General features: G+C 39.0%; 3 protein-coding genes across 8 annotated transcripts; 2 read left to right on the top strand and 1 right to left on the bottom strand.

Annotated features, from left to right (window-relative positions):
- Nucleotides 1-494: 494 nt before the first annotated feature.
- Nucleotides 495-6,721, top strand: LOC132199110 (uncharacterized). Of its 6 annotated transcripts, none has more exons than XM_059623589.1 (9): nucleotides 496-677; nucleotides 796-1,003; nucleotides 1,465-1,717; nucleotides 2,193-3,140; nucleotides 3,197-3,425; nucleotides 3,487-3,649; nucleotides 4,424-4,527; nucleotides 4,584-6,451; nucleotides 6,536-6,676. In XM_059623589.1, the coding sequence occupies exons 4-8, from the start codon at nucleotides 3,120-3,122 to the stop codon at nucleotides 4,610-4,612; spliced, it is 546 nt and encodes a 181-aa protein (XP_059479572.1). In that variant the 5' UTR covers nucleotides 496-677; nucleotides 796-1,003; nucleotides 1,465-1,717; nucleotides 2,193-3,119; the 3' UTR covers nucleotides 4,613-6,451; nucleotides 6,536-6,676. The 6 variants fall into 6 exon arrangements, with proteins under 6 accessions (XP_059479571.1, XP_059479570.1, XP_059479572.1 ...); XM_059623591.1 differs by having other exon boundaries at nucleotides 3,037-3,140; XM_059623588.1 differs by lacking the exon at nucleotides 1,465-1,717 and having other exon boundaries at nucleotides 495-677; nucleotides 3,037-3,140; nucleotides 6,581-6,721.
- Nucleotides 6,480-7,997, top strand: LOC132199108 (activating signal cointegrator 1 complex subunit 1). The gene is made up of 7 exons (XM_059623585.1): nucleotides 6,480-6,734; nucleotides 6,801-6,916; nucleotides 6,973-7,124; nucleotides 7,183-7,322; nucleotides 7,380-7,540; nucleotides 7,599-7,759; nucleotides 7,814-7,997. Exons 1-7 carry the CDS (start codon nucleotides 6,523-6,525, stop codon nucleotides 7,964-7,966), a joined length of 1,095 nt encoding a protein of 364 aa, XP_059479568.1. The 5' UTR covers nucleotides 6,480-6,522; the 3' UTR covers nucleotides 7,967-7,997.
- Nucleotides 7,998-8,144: 147 nt separating this feature from the next.
- Nucleotides 8,145-17,264, bottom strand: LOC132199106 (phosphatidylinositol 4-kinase alpha). The gene is given in 31 exon segments (XM_059623583.1): nucleotides 8,145-8,734; nucleotides 8,793-8,952; nucleotides 9,009-9,132; nucleotides 9,191-9,310; nucleotides 9,362-9,487; nucleotides 9,548-9,701; nucleotides 9,767-9,936; nucleotides 9,989-10,092; nucleotides 10,150-10,270; nucleotides 10,329-10,814; nucleotides 10,866-11,415; nucleotides 11,471-11,751; nucleotides 11,814-11,930; nucleotides 11,984-12,286; nucleotides 12,341-12,568; nucleotides 12,619-13,200; nucleotides 13,256-13,395; nucleotides 13,447-13,606; nucleotides 13,661-13,820; nucleotides 13,871-13,974; nucleotides 14,031-14,217; nucleotides 14,274-14,454; nucleotides 14,921-15,071; nucleotides 15,140-15,240; nucleotides 15,299-15,508; nucleotides 15,639-15,816; nucleotides 15,873-16,005; nucleotides 16,063-16,321; nucleotides 16,373-16,552; nucleotides 16,609-16,822; nucleotides 16,950-17,264. Coding segments are annotated over 31 exon segments (6,306 nt in total). The 5' UTR covers nucleotides 17,046-17,264; the 3' UTR covers nucleotides 8,145-8,508.
- Nucleotides 17,265-18,427: the final 1,163 nt, after the last annotated feature.

The raw sequence follows: 18,427 nt of genomic DNA on the forward strand, positions 1-18,427 counted from the left end.
GCCCTCCGCACGGCCTTCCCCACGTCCTCGACCTCGCTGCGCCTCCACCCCTCGCTCGCGGCTTCTGCAAAAATTAATCTTGGGGGTTGCCCACCTCCGAGTTGCCGGTTCGTGGGGTGCCCACAACTCCGGCCGCGTGTAACACCATTTGTAATAATTAATTTGTCGTGCCTTCTAAAATCGTGCGTCGCGCGTACTATAAGCATGCGTCGCGCGTACTATAAGCATGCGTCGCGCGTACTATAAGCATGCGTCGCGCGTACTATAGCCGTGCGTTGCGCGTCCTATAACCATGCGTCGCGCCTCTGACGATGGTGAAAAGCGCCCTCCAGATTTCGCTTTTCGACCGTCCCATATTGATACGTCGCGCCTGCTATAAGGGTGCGCACGGCCCTCCAGAGGTCGTCTTGCCCCATTCTGAACCCATCCCAAGGGCCCCTATTCTTCCTAGCAGTCCCCTTAATTAAGATTGTAGGAAAATAATTGCGTCGCGCGTGCTATACATGTTGCCGAGGTATCGATGGAATAATCGGTTTCCTTAACAATTTCACCGCCACCAGTATTGAGCGCGCGACGTAAAACCATTATTGTATGCGCGACGTAAAACCACTATTAAACGCGCGACGTAATGCAAGTGATGCCAACTGAAATGAGGGATTTTGGGAAACACGTCGCGCGTACTATAACATTACCAAAAATACTTCCTTATTGATCTTTATTCTCCTTTTTTTTTTGACAATCTGGATTCCTTTCAACAAGGATCCTTGGCCCCTCCTAATTCCTAATGTCATGCAGTCAGACACGACCTGGTCGCCGCCAGGGGAGGGAGCGGGGCAAAGTCTGGTGACTCATCAGGCCGTCATGGATCTTCGCGCACTGACATTTCAGATCAGAGACAGACACATCAGCAAGGCCAGCAAGCAGACGCATGATCAGCTCATCTGCGTGACCTATACAATTTCATAGATGACCTCAGAGGCGTGCACGATTTACCAAGGAAAAGGTGTGTATGACTGTGCATATTTAATATAAACAATTATAAAAAAAAAGGAAAACACGACCGATGCGAATAATTGCAAATCATGCAAATGGAATATGAATAATGAACGCGCGCAACAGGCCGGACTGGGGCTCCGCGGCCCACAGGGCGATATCATTGAGGAAGCGCGGCCCAGTTCGGCGGCGCAGTCTACCTTTCCCCATAAGACCAATGTTAAATTGGGCCGCGGCCCATCGGGGTTGGGCCCGACTGCCCGTGGGCCCAGTCCGGGCCCACGTTAAGTTATTGTATGATTGAGAGAAAATTAAATGACTGCAAACTATTTTTTAGTTGGCTGAAATTTTAAGCATAATGCGGATCCAAAATTGCTTTTTTCTGTTTGGATTTTAGTTAACTTTTCTCTTAACTCCACGGGTCTATGTAATTCTGTAAGGCTGAAATAGAATGGTAAATTCCTTTTACAGAATTAAAGCCCAGCACCAGATTCAGATATTTCGAATCGTTGCGTTGGCGCGCGGGTTGCATTCCGAACATTACATAAATGCGCATTTCGCATTGCGACACAAAATATGATGAGAATGCATATTGTGGTTGCTGCAGAGATGCATTCTGCAAATGGCATCGAATTTGGAAATTTTTGACAAGTTTTGCGAGCTTATGGACAAATATTTAGAACTTCAAAGCTGCTATTATCGAAGAGCTGACTATAGATAGAGTGTAAGTAAAATTCTTGTGAAAATTATGTAGCTTTTAGATTTTCTTGTAGCTAACCAATATTGTGAATTAATTTTATCATTTTAATGTCACAAAAATATGTTTCTATTTTGCCTTATTTTCCTTTTGGGGGAGGTTAAATCTTTTCAAATTTATTGTATCTACAATCTTCATGCAGTATTCTGTTATTTTCTTTAAAAAAAAAATAACAGGTTTAGACATTCGAATTACTTTGTGGACTATGCAAAATAAAAATGGTGTGAAAATATAAATTTTAATATGAGAATTATGGAAATATTTTCTGAAAATTCATTTATAAAATCGCATCTTATTTTTTTTTATTAATTATTTAAAATGGACAAAGTCCTCAAAGTGCTCATATTATCGCATTTACATAATACATTGTGAGCAATTTGATTCATACATAATAATAAACAAATTGTAGACGAATTGTTATACACGGAGAGTTATTCCACAGCATTAATTTGGAGAGTTGTTCCATGCGCCACGTGATACGCGGTGACTTGTGTTCCACGCTTCCTTAAAAGATAATGAATTTTGTTAATATTTTAATTTTATATATTCCCTTATCTCAAAAATTTCTTTCAAGAAATCCAGATTTTTCTTCCTTGATTTGAATCAAAATTACTGATGCTTTGGTTTTACTTTTTGTTCTTAAATGATTTGAGACATGCGCTAAAATTATTAAAATACGTTGAATAAATTTTACAAGTAAAGTATCTGAGAAACTTTTTTGAATTTTTATTGAAATTCTTATTCTCATCTGTTTATTAAGTAAATTTAAAAATTGTTTTAGCTCAAATTAAAATATTAGTTTGGCTTCTACCCCAGCTGCCAAAATCGAAAAATTATCCGGATTTTATCCTCTCCCGAGAGGATAATATCCGGATAAAAGTCAGTTTTGGCAACTGGGGTATCTATCCCAATTGGAAATTTTATCCAAAATATAATTAAATAAACAGTTTCACCAAAGCAGAAAATTAATTCTTATATTTAAATTTTTTAAATCTTAAATTAAATTCAGTTAAAAATTTCAAAAATTATCAGCATTATTATATTATTAAAATCATCAAAAAAAAAAATAAATAAAAAAATTCTACTTAAAAAATGTTTTGGGCATAATTGAATATTTTGATGCCTATTGGCATCAAAGTTTTAAATTAAATTAAAAATTATATTTTTTAATATTTGATATATTTTAATAATTAATTGTTCAAAAAAATGTTAATTAGATTTGATGCATTAAAATAATTAAATTGAACTCGTAAGCGTATTTAAAACAAGGTAACTTTGATTTGCAGCACCAAACAAAATCAAACGCTTCTGCTGTTCCTCAACTGCAGGCTGGAGCCAAGTAGCGGATGCAAGCTTAGATCCGGTCTCCATGCTCATGGTGGAAGCAAAGGTAAACACTAAATTCATTTAATAATTTATTACTAATCAAATTCTTTGTTCATTTAGCTTCAAGCGCAGCCTATCTCCACTGCTGATGCTGCAAATGGAGCAAATTTGCTTTCCTCTCTGCTCAACAGGAAAACACGAGTTGAACCCACCAGAGACTACAAATCTGTGTTTGAGTTCCTCACATACTTCCTTGACTTGTACCGCAAAAGGAAACTTAGTTCCATCGCTGACCAACAGCTTTTGATGAAACACCTAGCACAAGCCAGTACCGACTTGAATAGAATCTGTATGTCCATGAGTATACACTAAGCCAAAAATTTTACTGAGTGGTTTTTAATTTTTTTCAGTGTATCCAGAAGAGAGCAAACGCTGCTACCGATGCGCAGCTGTCAAGGCTCGCGCGGAATCTTCTTGTTTGCATGGTGTTTGTTTGTGTGGTTCGTGCGTTTTCCTCAAAGACAACGTGTGCCGACAGTGCCCATGGCCAGGGAATTCCTTCAAAGCCATCAAGTAATTTATTTACGTAAGAGCATATGTTTTAAATTATAGTTGTTGTCAATCTGCCTATCGAAAACGTTAATCTGTTATTCATTATGCAGCTTTTAACGAGATTATAATTTTTAACGTTAGAGGTAGATACTTTTAAATGTGTTTGGTCGTAGGGTGTCGGCAGGCATCGCCAATAGGGTGCCTAAAAAAGTTTGCTAGGCCTATAGGCTCTTGGAGGGCCTTGCCACTTGCCTATTTTTTTTTTTTTTTTTTTTTTGCCATATGTGCTCTTTGATAGTTTTGCACTTATGTCTTTCCGGTGTAGTTCTTGGGTTGATTAATTATCCTGTAATATTCTGAGAGTCTGAAGGTGACCAGTGACTGACTCCTGTGTTGTCAATTTTCTAAGTAGACACACACAGTGTTAAAGTGAAAATTACTTATTAAAAGTGGCTTCTAACTACAAATACCATAAATTATTGATAATACGTGTCATGATTGAGTTTTTTATTTGTATGTTGTTTTTAGGGTTTTTAGCATTATATTACGAAAGTGGACAATTTTATGAAATCCAGCTTAAGTCTGCTTTACTTTTCGTCTTCGATTATCATCTTAAATCTGTCTATTTTGGCCCTAGCCTTAATTCACTGTAAGTTGAATAAAAATCAGGAAAAAGTTTTGATTGCCTTAAACTCACAGCCTGCATTATTTTGCTTATATAATTAGATTTGATGCATTAAAATAATTAAATTGAACTCATAAGCGTATTTAAAACAAGGTAACTTTGATTTGCAGCACCAATCATAATCAAATGCTACTGCTGTTCCTCAACTGTAGGCTGGAGCAAAGTAGCGGACGCAAGCTTAGATCCGGTCTCCATGCTCATGGTGGAAGCAAAGGTAAACACTAAATTCATTTAATAATTTATTACTTATCATATTCTTTGTTCATTTAGCTTTAGGCGCAGCCTGTCTCTACTGCTGATGCTGCTAATGGAGCAATTTTGCTTTCCTCTCTGCTCAACAGAAAAACACGAGTTGGACCTACCAGAGACTACAAAACGGTGTTTGAGTTTCTCGTCTACTTAATTGACTTGTACCGCAAGCAGAAGCTGAGTGCCATCGCTGACCAACAGCTGTTGCTGAAGCACTTAGCTCAAGCCAGTGATCAGTTGAGCAAAATTTGTATGTGCAAGAGTAATACAGATAACATGGAATGCAAAAATTTTGCGTTCAGTGTCGAGTGGCCAACACTTTGATTCAGTTTCCTTCTTTGAATAAATTATAGAAATTTCTTGAATTTTTGTGCGGTATAAAGTTTAATGCAGTGAATATTCAAGTTCATTAAAAATTTCAAAAGGTTTATTTTTAAATCATGTTTAAATTTCTGTCAAAAGGTTCCTTCTATTAAAGATAAAATTTGTGTTTAATTAACATTCGATATTTCATTCTTACAGCAATAGCAATCAAATACTTCCAGCTCTGCAAGAATTCGAATTTATTGTACTGTCTAACATAATTTTTTTTCTATTAAATTTAAATTTATATTGAAAAATAAAAATTTCAGGTGTCTTAATTAAGAACAAGTCTTACTGTTTTTTTTTTAACAAGTACATAACTAAAAAATTATATAACTCACATGGCAAATTCTCAACCCTTGACTCTCTTGAATAAAAACTTGTCCGGATCTCTGACTGTTGTGGAAAATATACTTTGATCAGTCCGGAGTCCGGATCTATTTTCGTCAGTCGTCATAGAAAACGCATTTCAGTTGCTAGCTTTCAGAATTCATAGTCTCTAGCCTCTATAACCAATTATAAACTATATCTGCTGACTTTAAAACTTTTCTCTAATTGTAAAATTAAAATTTTGTAATTTTTAAGTTAAAGTGGTTATCAATAGCAAATGTCAAATTCAAATCAGAATTTCATGACACTACTGATCCAATCATAATAAGTGGCAGACCAGACCAAGGAAAGCAATTTTTTCTGCAAAATAGATTTATGCACAAAAATAAATACATTGCTGGTTAAGATAAAAATGAATAATTAATCTGTTTCAACTATACATACAGTGGACAGTGGTGCAGTTAAAGCAAAACCTTTGATGTTATGTGTTAATAAAATGAATAAAATCATATTATAATATTATGGATATTATGATAGCATAATCGCTTATGTATGTTGAATAATTTCAAAAATTCCTGCTTAAAATAGTATTGTTTAGAGTTATTCCATTTTAATTGTAACTTTAAAAGTTAAACACAAAATTACCTTTTCCTAGACATTTCAGGTTTTAGGTTCAATTCCCTGATTGGAAAATATGAAGTCGTCGTGACTCGGCTTTGTGACTATGGCTTTGTACCATCGTACCTCGTTTTATTCCTTGAATTCTTCGCATCCCAGGGATCCTTGGTGAAAAGTGCGTACCTCTCTTGCTGTGGAACAGCCCGAGGATGGAAATAAGTTTAAAAATTGCAATTTGCAAAAGAAATCACAAAATCCGCTGGCCGACTGATCCATCAGATCCATGCTTGTTTGTTTACTTTCTTCATTGGTCATTTGGTCGCCCCGCCCCATTGGATCACGTGATAGTGGTCTTGGTGCTTAAACTGCTTAAGATTCGGCTGTTGTGTGATGTTGTTTTTCTGTTTTTATCGAAAATAGGAAGGATTATAAAAGTAAATATAAAAACGCTTGAGAAAAATCAAATTTTGAAAAGGAGCAATGGGTGACTTTTGGGATTGCGAATTTTACAAGCCTTTTCCACACAACTTAAAGAATGTCAACCCCGTGGAAGCGAAAGAGGCTCTGAAGAAAATGAAGTGAGTAATGAGAGATGAATTAAAAATGAAATCACATTTTATTTTAATTGCTAAACCTGAAATGGTTGACCATGACCGAATCAGCCGGCAAAAATTCGCAGGCCTGCTTTAGAATTGGTACAAATTCAGGTCCAGAAGCTAACAAGGAACCGTCAGCGTCAGATTCAAAAGTGCAGTACGAGCCGGAGTGGTTGGAAGAAGAGGAAGAACTTGAAAACATTTACCATATTGAAGAGGATACCAGCGGAAAGTTTAAATACAAATGCAGTCTTGATTTGCCTTGGTATGATTGATATTTTCTTACAAATTAAAATTTTTAATTTTATTTGAAAAAATATTTTTTATTTAGTAAGCTATTTGGGTTCATCATTGGACAAAGAGGGTCTGTCAAAATTGGAATTGAGCAAAGCACAAAAACGAAGATTTTTGTCCCTGGCAAGAGCAATGACGTCAATGGGACCATAGGTAAAAAAAATTATCCTTTATATTTAATTAGTGCTTTATTTTAATTCTTTGTGAAGTTATTGGAGGATATGCTGTTGATGACGTTCAATCTGCTTGCCGCAAAATATTCCACATTGTTGAGACCAACAGAAGTGCGGTGCGGCCAACTCATTTTGTAGGCATCGCGATTGCTTCTCCAGAAATCAAGAAATCGTTTGAAATTTTCAAGGTTAAGATTGATAAATTACTTATTTTAATGTATGATTTGAGCTTTGTGAAATCTCCAGAAAATTTCGCCTCTGAAAACCAACTTGATGCAAGCAACTGAAAAACTGCACATCACCCTTGGTATGTTGGTCCTCTTGAATGTGAGTGAGAGATCTGCAGCTGCAAGTATCATTGAAGATTTCGTTCATGAAAATTTGAGGTACTGAATGACTTTTATGGGCTATTGTTTTTATATTATTTTGAACATCAAATTTAGGCCAAATTATCCCAAATTTAAACTCCAAATCAAGGGCTTGGAAATCATGGGCGACGACCCCACATCAACGAGAGTGCTTTATGGTGACGTGGTCAAAGATGAAGTTCATGACGAGTTTCAGCAGCACTGCCAGGAGCTTCTCTCTCGGCTTGACAACGCTGGTTTGCAAAGATGGATTAAACATGTGATTAAAATTTAAGCTTTAACATAACATGACAGGCTTTTTGAGGAGAGATAAGTTCCAAGCAAATAGAGATGATGTCAAGCTTCACATGACTGTGGCAAATGCGACTTTTGCTGAGCGACAGTTCCCCCAGCAAAATTCTGCAGAAGCTCCCGACAAACTGAACTTTGCTTTTGACGTGTCTGACGTCTTATCTGTAAGAAAGCTTTTATTGCAGTGTGTGCTTAATTCTGAATTTTGTTTTTGGTAGAAACTTGGCAACTTTGAATTTGGAGAATGTGTCATCGAGTCATTGGATATTTGTGAAACTGGAACTTCAACTGAGGAAGATGGCTACATGAAGGTATCGCAACACTTCCTCGACCCCAAGAAAGCTTCCCCTGATACTTATATTTGCAAATAAATTAAATAAAGGATATTTTTGAATTATGTATTTAAATGTTTAAAAAAAAATTTAACATCCTTGATACTTTATATATAAGTAAAGTATATAAAATGTATAAATTTTATTCTAATTTAATTATTACCAAAAGAATTAAATGAGATCACCATTTTTGAGGAAAAAAGAAAACAAATTTGGCTCTATGTAACAGTTATAATTTATTTCTTGGCGAACAAAGGTTCAGAAAAATAATTTAACAGTACATCCATAAAGCGGCTAACAAGCAAAGGAATGTTGATTACAGGAACAAAACTACCAACAGTAACATTACAGCTTTACATTGATATGGTTACAACAAGATACATTGATTGAGTTATTGCCAATTTTAAGTACAATTAGTTTGGTTAAACACTTTGATAATACATGCAATAAATCTTTACTATCATAACTGAACTTTGGACTTCATGGCCCCTTTGAAGAGAAAAACTGGATATTAAATAAACACAAAAATTATCACAAAAAATCAGAGGGCCCGTGCACTTTCTGTTGCTTTTCATTGCTTCTTAGTAAGGAATTTGGTTTTGGTAATATTGAAGTATGTCGTATGTCTTCGTTCTGAAATTGAGGCATGATTTTGTGATGATCGAAATCATGTACGCTGCTGCCTCTCGTTCTGATGCATTTGGTTGGAAACGAGCCCTCAAGAGTTTGATTGTTTGTCCTCTAAAGCATGGCAATCCTGTGTCCAACATCAAGGAGACTAGTGAAATGATTGCTTCTTGGTAGGGCCTGCAGAAAAAAGGTGTAAATGTACAAGCAAAATTGTGTATATAAATTTTATAATTACCTGACTGCCAGATATGCTTTGACGCAGAGCTCAACGAACCACTTGAATGGCACGGCATCCATTTTTCCTCCCATGATCATCACCATCTCGTCAGTCAACTTGATATCTGGTTCAAATCCTAGGTTGCCTCCAGGAGAGCTCTCAAACATGAAGCCAAAATCTAGTAGTTTAAATAGTCATTTGAAGTGCATTTTTTTATTTATGAATTATTCTAACCAATGTGAATGATGTGGCCTTCGTTGTCTAACATAATGTTTCCATTGTGTCTGTCTTTTATTTGGAGCAAGAATCCAACTACGCTGTATGCAGCCATTGAAGTGATGAAATTTCTGCGTGCCGTCTGATAAAATTATTTAAATTAGCTTTATGTTGGCTGTTTAAAATACTGTTTTTTGTACCTGGAATTCCAGAGTGTTTTCACCGTACTTCTTAATGAAGTACTCATACATCCCAAAGTCTGTTTGTCTTCCAAGTTGATCCCTGGACTTGGCATTTGGAACACATTCGATGACGCCACACTGAAATTATAGCTATTTAAAATTAAATTAATTATTTGCATAGACTCTTACGCCAGGAGAAGTGGCAACAACTCTGTACGGGAACAAGTACAGATCCAATCCAACTTTTTGGAATATGTTCTTAAAAATTCCAATCACCTGCAGAGCCAACATGTCTTGACGCACATCATCACCAACCTTAAAATGAATTTTTTTCCATTAAAGGAATTTAAAAATGAATGTTATGAAAATACATACTTTGAAAATTGCAGCCTGCCAAGTTTCGTTAGCAATTGATGAGGGATTTGCATGCATGGCTCCATGTTTCGACACATTCATAGCTAGCTGCTCTAGTTCAGCAATTCCGCACCGACGGACTTTGAAGCGGGCCAAGAATGGTGCTTTTGCAGCACTAATTTTTTTTAAACAAAAATTATATTCTCTCACAAATATAATAAAAAAATTAATAATGCTTGCCTTTGCATAGGGGTGCCACTGTTGTAATCGATATCAAGCACCATAGCTTCTGGATTAGATGGCAGGTAGCATCCTGGTTGGACTTTGATTTTCCTCAAGCAGTCCAAACACGCCTGCTTACGTTCAGGGCCTTTCGGGAAGTGTCGAATTTCTCCGGAAACTCCAGTGATCTTAAAAAAAAATGTTCATTAGATCTAATTTATGAAATATTTTCACTTTTACTTTATCGAAGAAGTCAAATTCTCTTTCGTAGAATTGCTTTGCTGGTCCAGAGAGCGTCGAAACAATACACTTTGTCAGAGCTTCAAGCGTGTCATAAAGAGCGGCTGTAATGAAAATATTTAAAATAAACAAATTAAAAGTGTAATTTACTTTAAACTCACGATCTTTATTGTGGCCCTCTTCGTCAAGGTATTTGTTAGTGTTCATGTTCCAAATTACTTGATGCGCAACAACTTGCGACTTCTTTCCGATGTACTTAATGAACTCTGTAACATAGCCCATCTGCAAAATAGTTCCAAAATGAAAAACTGTCCATGATTAAACTTAAAACAACACAAACCGTGTCATGCCTGACTGCTTGAACAAGTTGCGGTATATAGAAAAGGACAGCGTCAGGTGGATAGCTGCTCAGCACCCTGACTGCATATTGTGCAGTGATCGGATGGGGAGGATATTGTCTAGAGAAGAATGCAAGTGCAGCCACAGGAGACACCCTTGCCCAGGTTAGTGTGTGCACCAGCTCGTAGGCGTCATTGATCAAAGACTCGGTGTTGACCAAATACTGCAGACCCTCGGAAATGTGAGCGACCAAGGCGGGCTTGAACCGCACCTGGCGACTGACTTCAGATATGACTGTTTCGTTCATCTTCAAACGTGAAGGAAGGAAAACGGCTAGGGCAGGACTGATGTCCCATGCTAGTCGAGCTGTCTCTGTCAAGCCTTTCATTGGCTTTGAGAGCCACGTCTGGATGTTGGCCTCTCCAGCAATTAACTGCTCTCCTGCTACAGGGTTGCGCCAAGTGGATAAGTTTTCAATTTCTATAGCCTGTTTAACCAAGAATTAGTCAGACACAAACATTTTTCATTAGAAACTTACTAAGAGATCGAGGATTAGGTTCCTTCTCTTGATATAGTCTTTCATTCCTGTTCCAGTCGGACCGGCTTGCTTGCTTCTTGTAGATCTTTTGGAAAGAGTGTTTGTTGAAGAAGAGAGCGGCACAGTGTTCATCCAGCCTGACACTGGCTTGGCTAAGTCACCAGACAAACTTCCCCTATCTCCTAATATTGATGGCACGAGACCTGATATTGACTGTGTATCTTGCTGCACAGTTGACAAAGAATTGCTCACAGCGGACAACAGCTATCCAAATTAAATCATCAGCACCAATTTTGTAAAAAAAAAACTTTTTACCTGGTCTCCACTGGAGCCTTTCAAGTACTTCTTCTCTGCATGCATATTGGTCCAAAATTTAATTACAACCGTCATATCTTCTTTTAAAGCTGCACCGTGTTGAATGGGGGTACCAGGCACACAGCAGAAGTAGTCCAAAGTCGTGCAGTAAATCCGCTCTCGAAGAATATTTTTGCTTAGACTTCCCTTAGGCAAACCGTCTCCTTGCAGCATTGATAAAGCACACAACAGCAATCTATTTTGAAAAGTACAATAAAAAAATGAGAGTGTTTAGATAGTTTGCGATTTACCTAAATCTGACTCCCACGGCAGCTATGTGCCTTGTCAAATGGCCGGTCTGTGCTCCTACTGTGAGTGGAAGTGACTGGTGCAGCACCATGGCCAGCATTTCAACTTGGTCTTGGCTGCAATATTTGGCCGTCTCAATCAACTCGGCCAAAAACTGCACCCAAATGTTATGTGGCTGCAGCAGAGGTGGGTCTGGCTCTAACAAACAGCCTTCGTAAGCAGCCAAGGGAACTACTCCCTCATCATCTTTTGAGAAAAGACCCAGTTTTTTCTCTAGAGTACTCTGGAGAATAAATATTGTTTTATTATTGTTTTTTTTTAAATATATACAGAAAAATTACAAACCTGCCAGGCAGCCAACATTTCTTGCAAGAAAGAGGCTTCAAGATCCACTCGAGCTGTCAACAGCCACCTCCAACAATCAACTGCAGTGAGCATGGCTTGTTCTGTAAAGAGCTCAACCTAATGGAATCAAGATTAATTTTAAATTGTATAAATTTACATGATTTTCATACTTGTGACCAAGCAACAGCATGCAAAAGAGGTCTGTAGACGCCCGGAGAGCAAATAAGCAGTGCCGTTGACCTCCAAAGGCAGGTCGCATGCTCAGAGTCACTCCTCTTCTTGCAAGCATCCCACAATTTGAAAACAAGGACGTCAGCTAGTCTCTCATAGGCTCCTCCTTCTCCATGATCTTGAAGACCGGCAACCAAACCTGCAACTTCACCAGCAGATCTGCTTCGTAGTGAGAGAGACGCCATCATTCGAGAGAGCTCAGCTCGGCCACTTGCAACGGTCCTCTCTTGTACCAGAGCGCCCTATTTTTCAGATAACAATTTAAAACGTTCATATTTTTTCATATTTCAACTTACAGTGGGTTGTTGGACTTGAGGGTGACTAGTGTATTTCATCATACATTCCGTGGCCAGAGCAACACCAGCCTGGGCATGTTGACCCGACGAGGATACAGTGCCTTTTATGTTTCTTGAAGGGGCCAGGTTAAGATAGTCTTGAAGGTGAGATCGCGTAACATGTGGTGCCCATCGAAGAGCCTCTTGCAAGACTCCATTACAACGCTCAGCAAAGTCTTCGACAATGCTCTGTACATTTCACATTAAAATAAAACAAGATGAAAAATGCAAACACTTACAACTCGTCCTTCCTGAGTATCTACAAGCTTGATTTTGTAGGGAGTGTTGGGCACATCAACGTAAGACGGTGCGTCTGGCTGGTTCGGGTCCAGCACCAAAGCCGAAGCCAAAACAGTCAAAGTGTCTAGCATGCTCCACAAAATGTGGCAGTTCCACAACAAATGGGGGAATCGGTCAACAAGACCAGACAGGAATTTATCAGCCACTCTCCGGATTTGTTTCAAAGGATGATTAAAGTTGACTAGGAGCAACTGGGCATGGCGTTCCAACTCCTGTTCCCTGGCTTCATCGTGGGGTTTCTCTGACATGACGTCCAGCAGAGCAGCAAAAACTCTATCAGCGACACTGTTGATGCAGTGCCACATTCCTCCCTTGTCTTGCAGAATGGCAGAGTCGTTCAGATATTCCAAAATGGTTTCCAATGACGGCTGAGAAGAATTTTTTACCCTAAGGGTCTCCAGCCAGTACACGGACAAAAGGTATGTGCACTCGGGAAAAGGGAACTTGTTGATGTACGGGGTCACGTCTTGTGGGTGCTCAAGAAGGCTAAGCACCTGCAGCTTTAGTTCTTGAAGCTCATTCTGTAAAATGACTTTTCAGTTTAGACAATCAAGGGATGACATTAGTTAAACTCACCACTGAGACACTGTCAGTTCGTACGGCCGAGGTGTACTGCATTCCGCGCATTTCTGATCTAGACGAAGTCTGCGACACCAGCTGCGGTGATTTAACTGAAATCTCCTTTACTCCATCATACCACTCAGACGGCCAGAGACCTAAGAAGTATTTATGATTTCAGAGTTTTAGCATCTCTACTCAAATTTTACCAGAATCAGCAGCTGTGAAACCCATGAGAACACAGTAGAGCCAGAAGTCTTTGAAAAGCTTCAACAAGCGTGGCTTCGGCTGCCGAATAGGCTGCAGACGCCGGACTAATACAGCTATTACAGGAATCAGCATCCCCAAATTTCCAGCGCTACTTGAAGCCTATGTTCATTTTAGTTTTAATTTTTTAAATTTTAAATGCAAAGCTTAATTTACTTTAAGAGCACCGGGCGCTTTTTCCGAAGCTCTTTTTCCCTCCAGACCTAGCTGCACAAACAACTCCAACAATCTCACGAGCAATTCATGCATTTCAGCGTCTCCTTGCAGGCTGGCAGCAATATTGGCCAGAACATTCACTACTGCCCCAGAAACGTGCCTTTAAATTTATAAATTAATAACTTAAGAGAAAATTTATTTGGAACTCACTTGTATTGAATTTTCCGTTCCTCTCCAGAGGCTGCGTAAGAAGTGCTACTTGCTTCGATTGTCACCATGGTGAACATTTTCATTATTTCTTCGTAAATAGCAGGCTGTAAAGGAAAAAAATTAATATTCAATAATTCATTGATTGCAAAGAAATAATCACTTCGCATTTGGCAATTATCATGCAGCCAAGTTGGTCCACAATCAGAACATCCAAGTTCGATGGCGTTCGACAAAATCTTTGCTGGAAGAATTGCAAAATGGTTTCCGTTGTCTTCGGGGTGTCTTTCAGAGCTACAGCCACATGCCCCAGCATTGTGACTATATTGGTGCTGATTAGGGTTGACTCACTAAGTAAACATAATTTCTTCAGAAAAATTCAAATTTAAACAAAAAAATGACAGACTTGTCGGATTTTTCAGCAGTAAAGAGGCGGTTCGAGACAGACGCCACCAGGGCTTTGACGCAGTTAATGTCAACCACAATGGAGGCTTGAAGGGCTATGCAGAGGTTCTCAATGGCAACATCTCGCAGCTGCTCATACGCAACTTGCGTGGCTGTGTGGTGAGCCAGATTCTTTCCGTCCACTGTACACACATATACTGAAAACGTACAGCACGTGGCGCGAGGAAAAAATTAAAATCTCGTCTCCTGATCTCTGATAATGAAGTGAATGTGATTTACAAATAGAAGCAGGAGAGCTGAGTCGCATTAGCCACGAACAGTACAAGCATTGCAAGAGATATCACTCTGATGGATGCTTTGGGAACGATTCCAAGAACCAGAAAAGATTAATGAAAGCATGTAGAATTAGGTTAATTAAGGCCATCTCCATGTCCACATGTAAGCCTCCCAAGCACGAAAAATTATTGTCAGCCGGGATCAGCAGCAATAAAAAATCATTTAAAAAAAGATACAAATGTACAAAACGTTTTGACAAAATATTTTAAAATATTTTTAAGTCAAAAATGAGTAGAGAAATTGAGCAAAACTATAGTTATGCCAATTAATAAAGCGAAAAGTGGAAATTAATGAGCAGGTGAAGAAACTTACGCGAAACGTTGAATTTCTTGGCACAGATGAGTGTTTGGTGCTGCAGACGTAACTTTGAGAGAATTGGTGATGGCGTGACTAAAAATTCTCTCAGGCAACTGATGCAAGTGCTTGCAATGCTTGGGAATCGTTGTGCTAGCTTGCCAAGTCCCTGTGACAAAAAATACAGTTGAAAATGATTTACTTGAATTTAAATAAATTGTTTTGTCCAATGTATACCTCAAGGCAAACCATAAGCAAGGGCATGTGGGCGAGCAGAACCTTGTAGTTTTGGTTCAGATTTATTTTCTCTGTCAACCGACCACACAGGCTGTCAGCCTCTGCAGAATTCATAAATTAAAATTAAAAATGATAACTGTTGTACATAAGAAATTTAACCTTGTTCATTTGCAACTGCCCAAACCAAAAGTTCGACACAAGCAGAATTAGCCATGACGTTCACTTTGAAGGTATTTACGACAGGCGCAGAGTCGGCAGGATTCTCCTTAGAGGTGGCATCGTGTTGTCGATTTTGCAGCTCGGTTTGACCAGACAAAAACAATTCCTTCACAAACTCTTGCACATCCTTTGTGAACGGCACAGGAAGATCTGAAATGGATTTAATTGAATATTTGCTCCATGCAGAAAAGGAGAACTCACAAGGTATTAGATAATTTTCTAAGAATTTTTCGATTTTTAAATTAAATATTAATGTTTCAAATAAATTAAAATTATTCACCATTTTGTGGCTTTAACAGCTCCCTAAGTAAAGTAACAATAGCCAGGGTCAGTGCCTGACTGACACTTTTGTAAGGAAAAACTTTTGCATGCCCAGCCAGGTAGACTTCGGACGCTTGCTCGTCAATGAAAGCGAGGATGTCTTTGGTGAGGATCTTTTTGGCAAGAGCAAGTACACTCTATATCAACAAAAATTAAGTATTAAATAAAATTTCTACAGCATTTGTTTCCAAACCTGAAGGTGAATGATAGAGAAGTAGTTCGTTGAAGTTGGCAGTTGAGTAAAACTAGATCCAATTTTGGTAAAGAAATACAAAGTGGGATCAAAGTTTGAGTCTGTTTTGGTCAGAGAGGAGAACTTCGAAAACCTATTATATTTAAGGAAAATTGAGAATGAACTGCTTCTGATGAAATTATTGTCTTACGAAGAGTCTGGAATGTCTTGGTTTTCCTGAGCCAGCATGTTTCCTGAGAGAGATCTAGGAATAATAGTTCGGAACTGGGCAAAGTTTCTCGTCTTGCTACAGTTAATCTCGTTGTCGGGCTTTTGCTTCTGTTCCGGAGGCAAAGGTGGAGTCGGAGGAAAGATTTTAGAAATAAGGGGTGTTTCATTCGGGTTGCCGAAACGACCCATAGCTCTTGCCATTCCCATCAAAACTGGAATTGTGGCTTTGCACAAAGTCACTGCAAGAATAATTTTTAAATTGAATCATTTCATTCATTTCTTTTAATTACATCTGGCAGTGGATCCTCGAGGGCTACGCTGATCTTTGTGGGAGCGACTGAGGTTAACCAAAACCCCGAAGAAGTCAATTTGAGTGCTGATGATTTCGGTTCTTGCGTCTTCATCTCTCGAAGCAATGTCACTCAAAATGGTATTCAGCAAGAAACTAAACCTCTCAGTGGCAGGAATTTCTAAAAATAATAGCATACATAAGTAAACAATTGTTACAGCAAAATATTTGTATTACTTTCTGATCTAACGTATTTGACTTCATCAAGCCAAATTGCCTTCGCCAGTGCTTTGAGGAGCTTCAGCAAGTAGGGCAAGATCTTGTCCTTGTGTTGGAGGTTTGACTCTAGGAAATAGACCCCTAGGGCGATGGCCGCGTCTTGACCTCTCTGGTCGATCCTGTAAACGCCCTGCTGCGTTTCTTGAGGGCATAGCTGGAATAACCTTTTGACCTGTAAGATGACAACAAAGTTAAATAAAAAGGGGCGTTCACTTTTCTCAGCACTTCTTCAGTCAATTAAATTCTAATTTCCGTTCGATTTCGAAAAATTCGCTGTCAAAAATTGAAAGCAGTTTTACCTTTTCCCACGGCGAGGGTTGGATGGCTGCAAGGGACCTCGCCAGGTGCAGAACGGACTTTCGGAAAAATGACTTTCGGTCGATCAAGTAGGACATCTTCAAGGCTTTTCACCTCAGTTCAGTCGAAACATGTCCGAAGCGGCGGAAGATTTCACGCGTCGGCAATCGGCGCGTCGGTTCGGGCGATAATTCGGACTCACAGTGACCGCATCACGGAAGAATTGCTGAAAGAATCAGCCTTTGACACTCGCGAAAAGTGATCACAATAAATTTCTGTCTCCGACCGTGTCAAAGTGGGAGTGCGGGAGTGATAAACAGATGTGCGGATGGTATCGCCACTTGCGCCGTAGTGGCGGAAATCGGCACTAATTGCCACTTACCTGAACTGTCAGAATCGTGCGCCTGCTATGTTGCAGTATAGGCAGCCTGCGCAGCATAAGATTGCCCTTATATATATGATTATTCATTCAAAATTACCAATAATTTGCTTGTTTCAATTTGGATAAAATATTACCAAACTTCAAATTTCTCTTCATTTTTTCAAGAAAATTTGTTAATTAAAAAATAAAATATTAAAAATTTTAAGGACTGTTTAAACTGTTTTGCAATCAGGTTCAAGATTTTGTATTTTAATCGACAGATAATAAAACAAAAATATTATAATGAATGCACTAATTATGAATACTGAATATTTGAGAAAATATAGTGAAAATACCAAAATTGAAAAAAAACCACCGTTCAAAATTTTGTTTCCTGTGTTGTGAGCTGCAACGTGCCTGTTTCAGCACGGGCGGTCAGGAAATTTGGGAAATTTCGCCAAACTCACTCGCTGCGTGTGTGGCTCTTTTTGGCTGCCAAAATGCACCGCGTTTTATCATTCTCGACAAGTATAGAGAGAACGCGGCGGTACGTGTGCGTTGTGTGTTCGCAATTGCAGAGGACCTTTATTTTTTACGACACTCAGCGGAGAGACCATTTTTCTCGTGCCTCGGCGAAGCTAGAAGTACTGCTGGCATATCGCAGTAATGACGGTGTTTGTAAATATCATTTCCAAGTAATTCAGAGGTCGGCGGCGATTCAGAATGTATATATGTGAGAGCGCGCGGGCGGTTTTCCAAGAGTGCTCTGGCCGACGCACCCTGTGGTGGTGGCGGTCGAGTACGTGTAAGCACTGCTCAAATACGGCGCACACCCGGCGTTCCGCAACATAAACGTGCACACTGCAATTTACGTATATTTATACACAAGTAAAGAGAGGGTATATGTCCCGTCGAGAAATGTAAATATATGTGTTGGCACTTTGGCGCGGCGTGTGTGGTAGTTTTGCCTTGTTTTATGCAGCGGCCGGTGCGAGAATTCAAATTAATTTTACGCCTCATATTGCGAAACTTAAATTGCGCGTCGTGCTAGTGGCGAATCGACACGTGCATTCCATTCCTGGAACTGACCTCTGGGTGAAACGGAATTCTTTTTGTTCA

The sequence above is a fragment of the Neocloeon triangulifer genome, unplaced genomic scaffold, assembly GCF_031216515.1.
Source record: "Neocloeon triangulifer isolate White Clay Creek 2 clone unplaced genomic scaffold, ASM3121651v1 ptg000013l, whole genome shotgun sequence".
Lineage (NCBI taxonomy): Eukaryota > Metazoa > Arthropoda > Insecta > Ephemeroptera > Baetidae > Neocloeon > Neocloeon triangulifer.

Bases quoted from the DNA above. Each gene is read 5' to 3' on its own strand.
- LOC132199108 (XM_059623585.1), top strand. From the start codon at position 6,523: ATGACCGAATCAGCCGGCAAAAATTCGCAGGCCTGCTTTAGAATTGGT. The intron at 6,735-6,800 runs GTATGATTGATA...TTTTTTATTTAG, and splicing joins TGCAGTCTTGATTTGCCTTG to TAAGCTATTTGGGTTCATCA. The intron at 7,541-7,598 runs GTTTGCAAAGAT...ATAACATGACAG, and splicing joins CTCTCGGCTTGACAACGCTG to GCTTTTTGAGGAGAGATAAG.
- LOC132199110 (XM_059623588.1), top strand. From the start codon at position 967: ATGACCTCAGAGGCGTGCACGATTTACCAAGGAAAAG. The intron at 3,426-3,486 runs GTATGTCCATGA...AATTTTTTTCAG, and splicing joins TACCGACTTGAATAGAATCT to TGTATCCAGAAGAGAGCAAA. The intron at 4,528-4,583 runs GTAAACACTAAA...TTGTTCATTTAG, and splicing joins TGCTCATGGTGGAAGCAAAG to CTTTAGGCGCAGCCTGTCTC.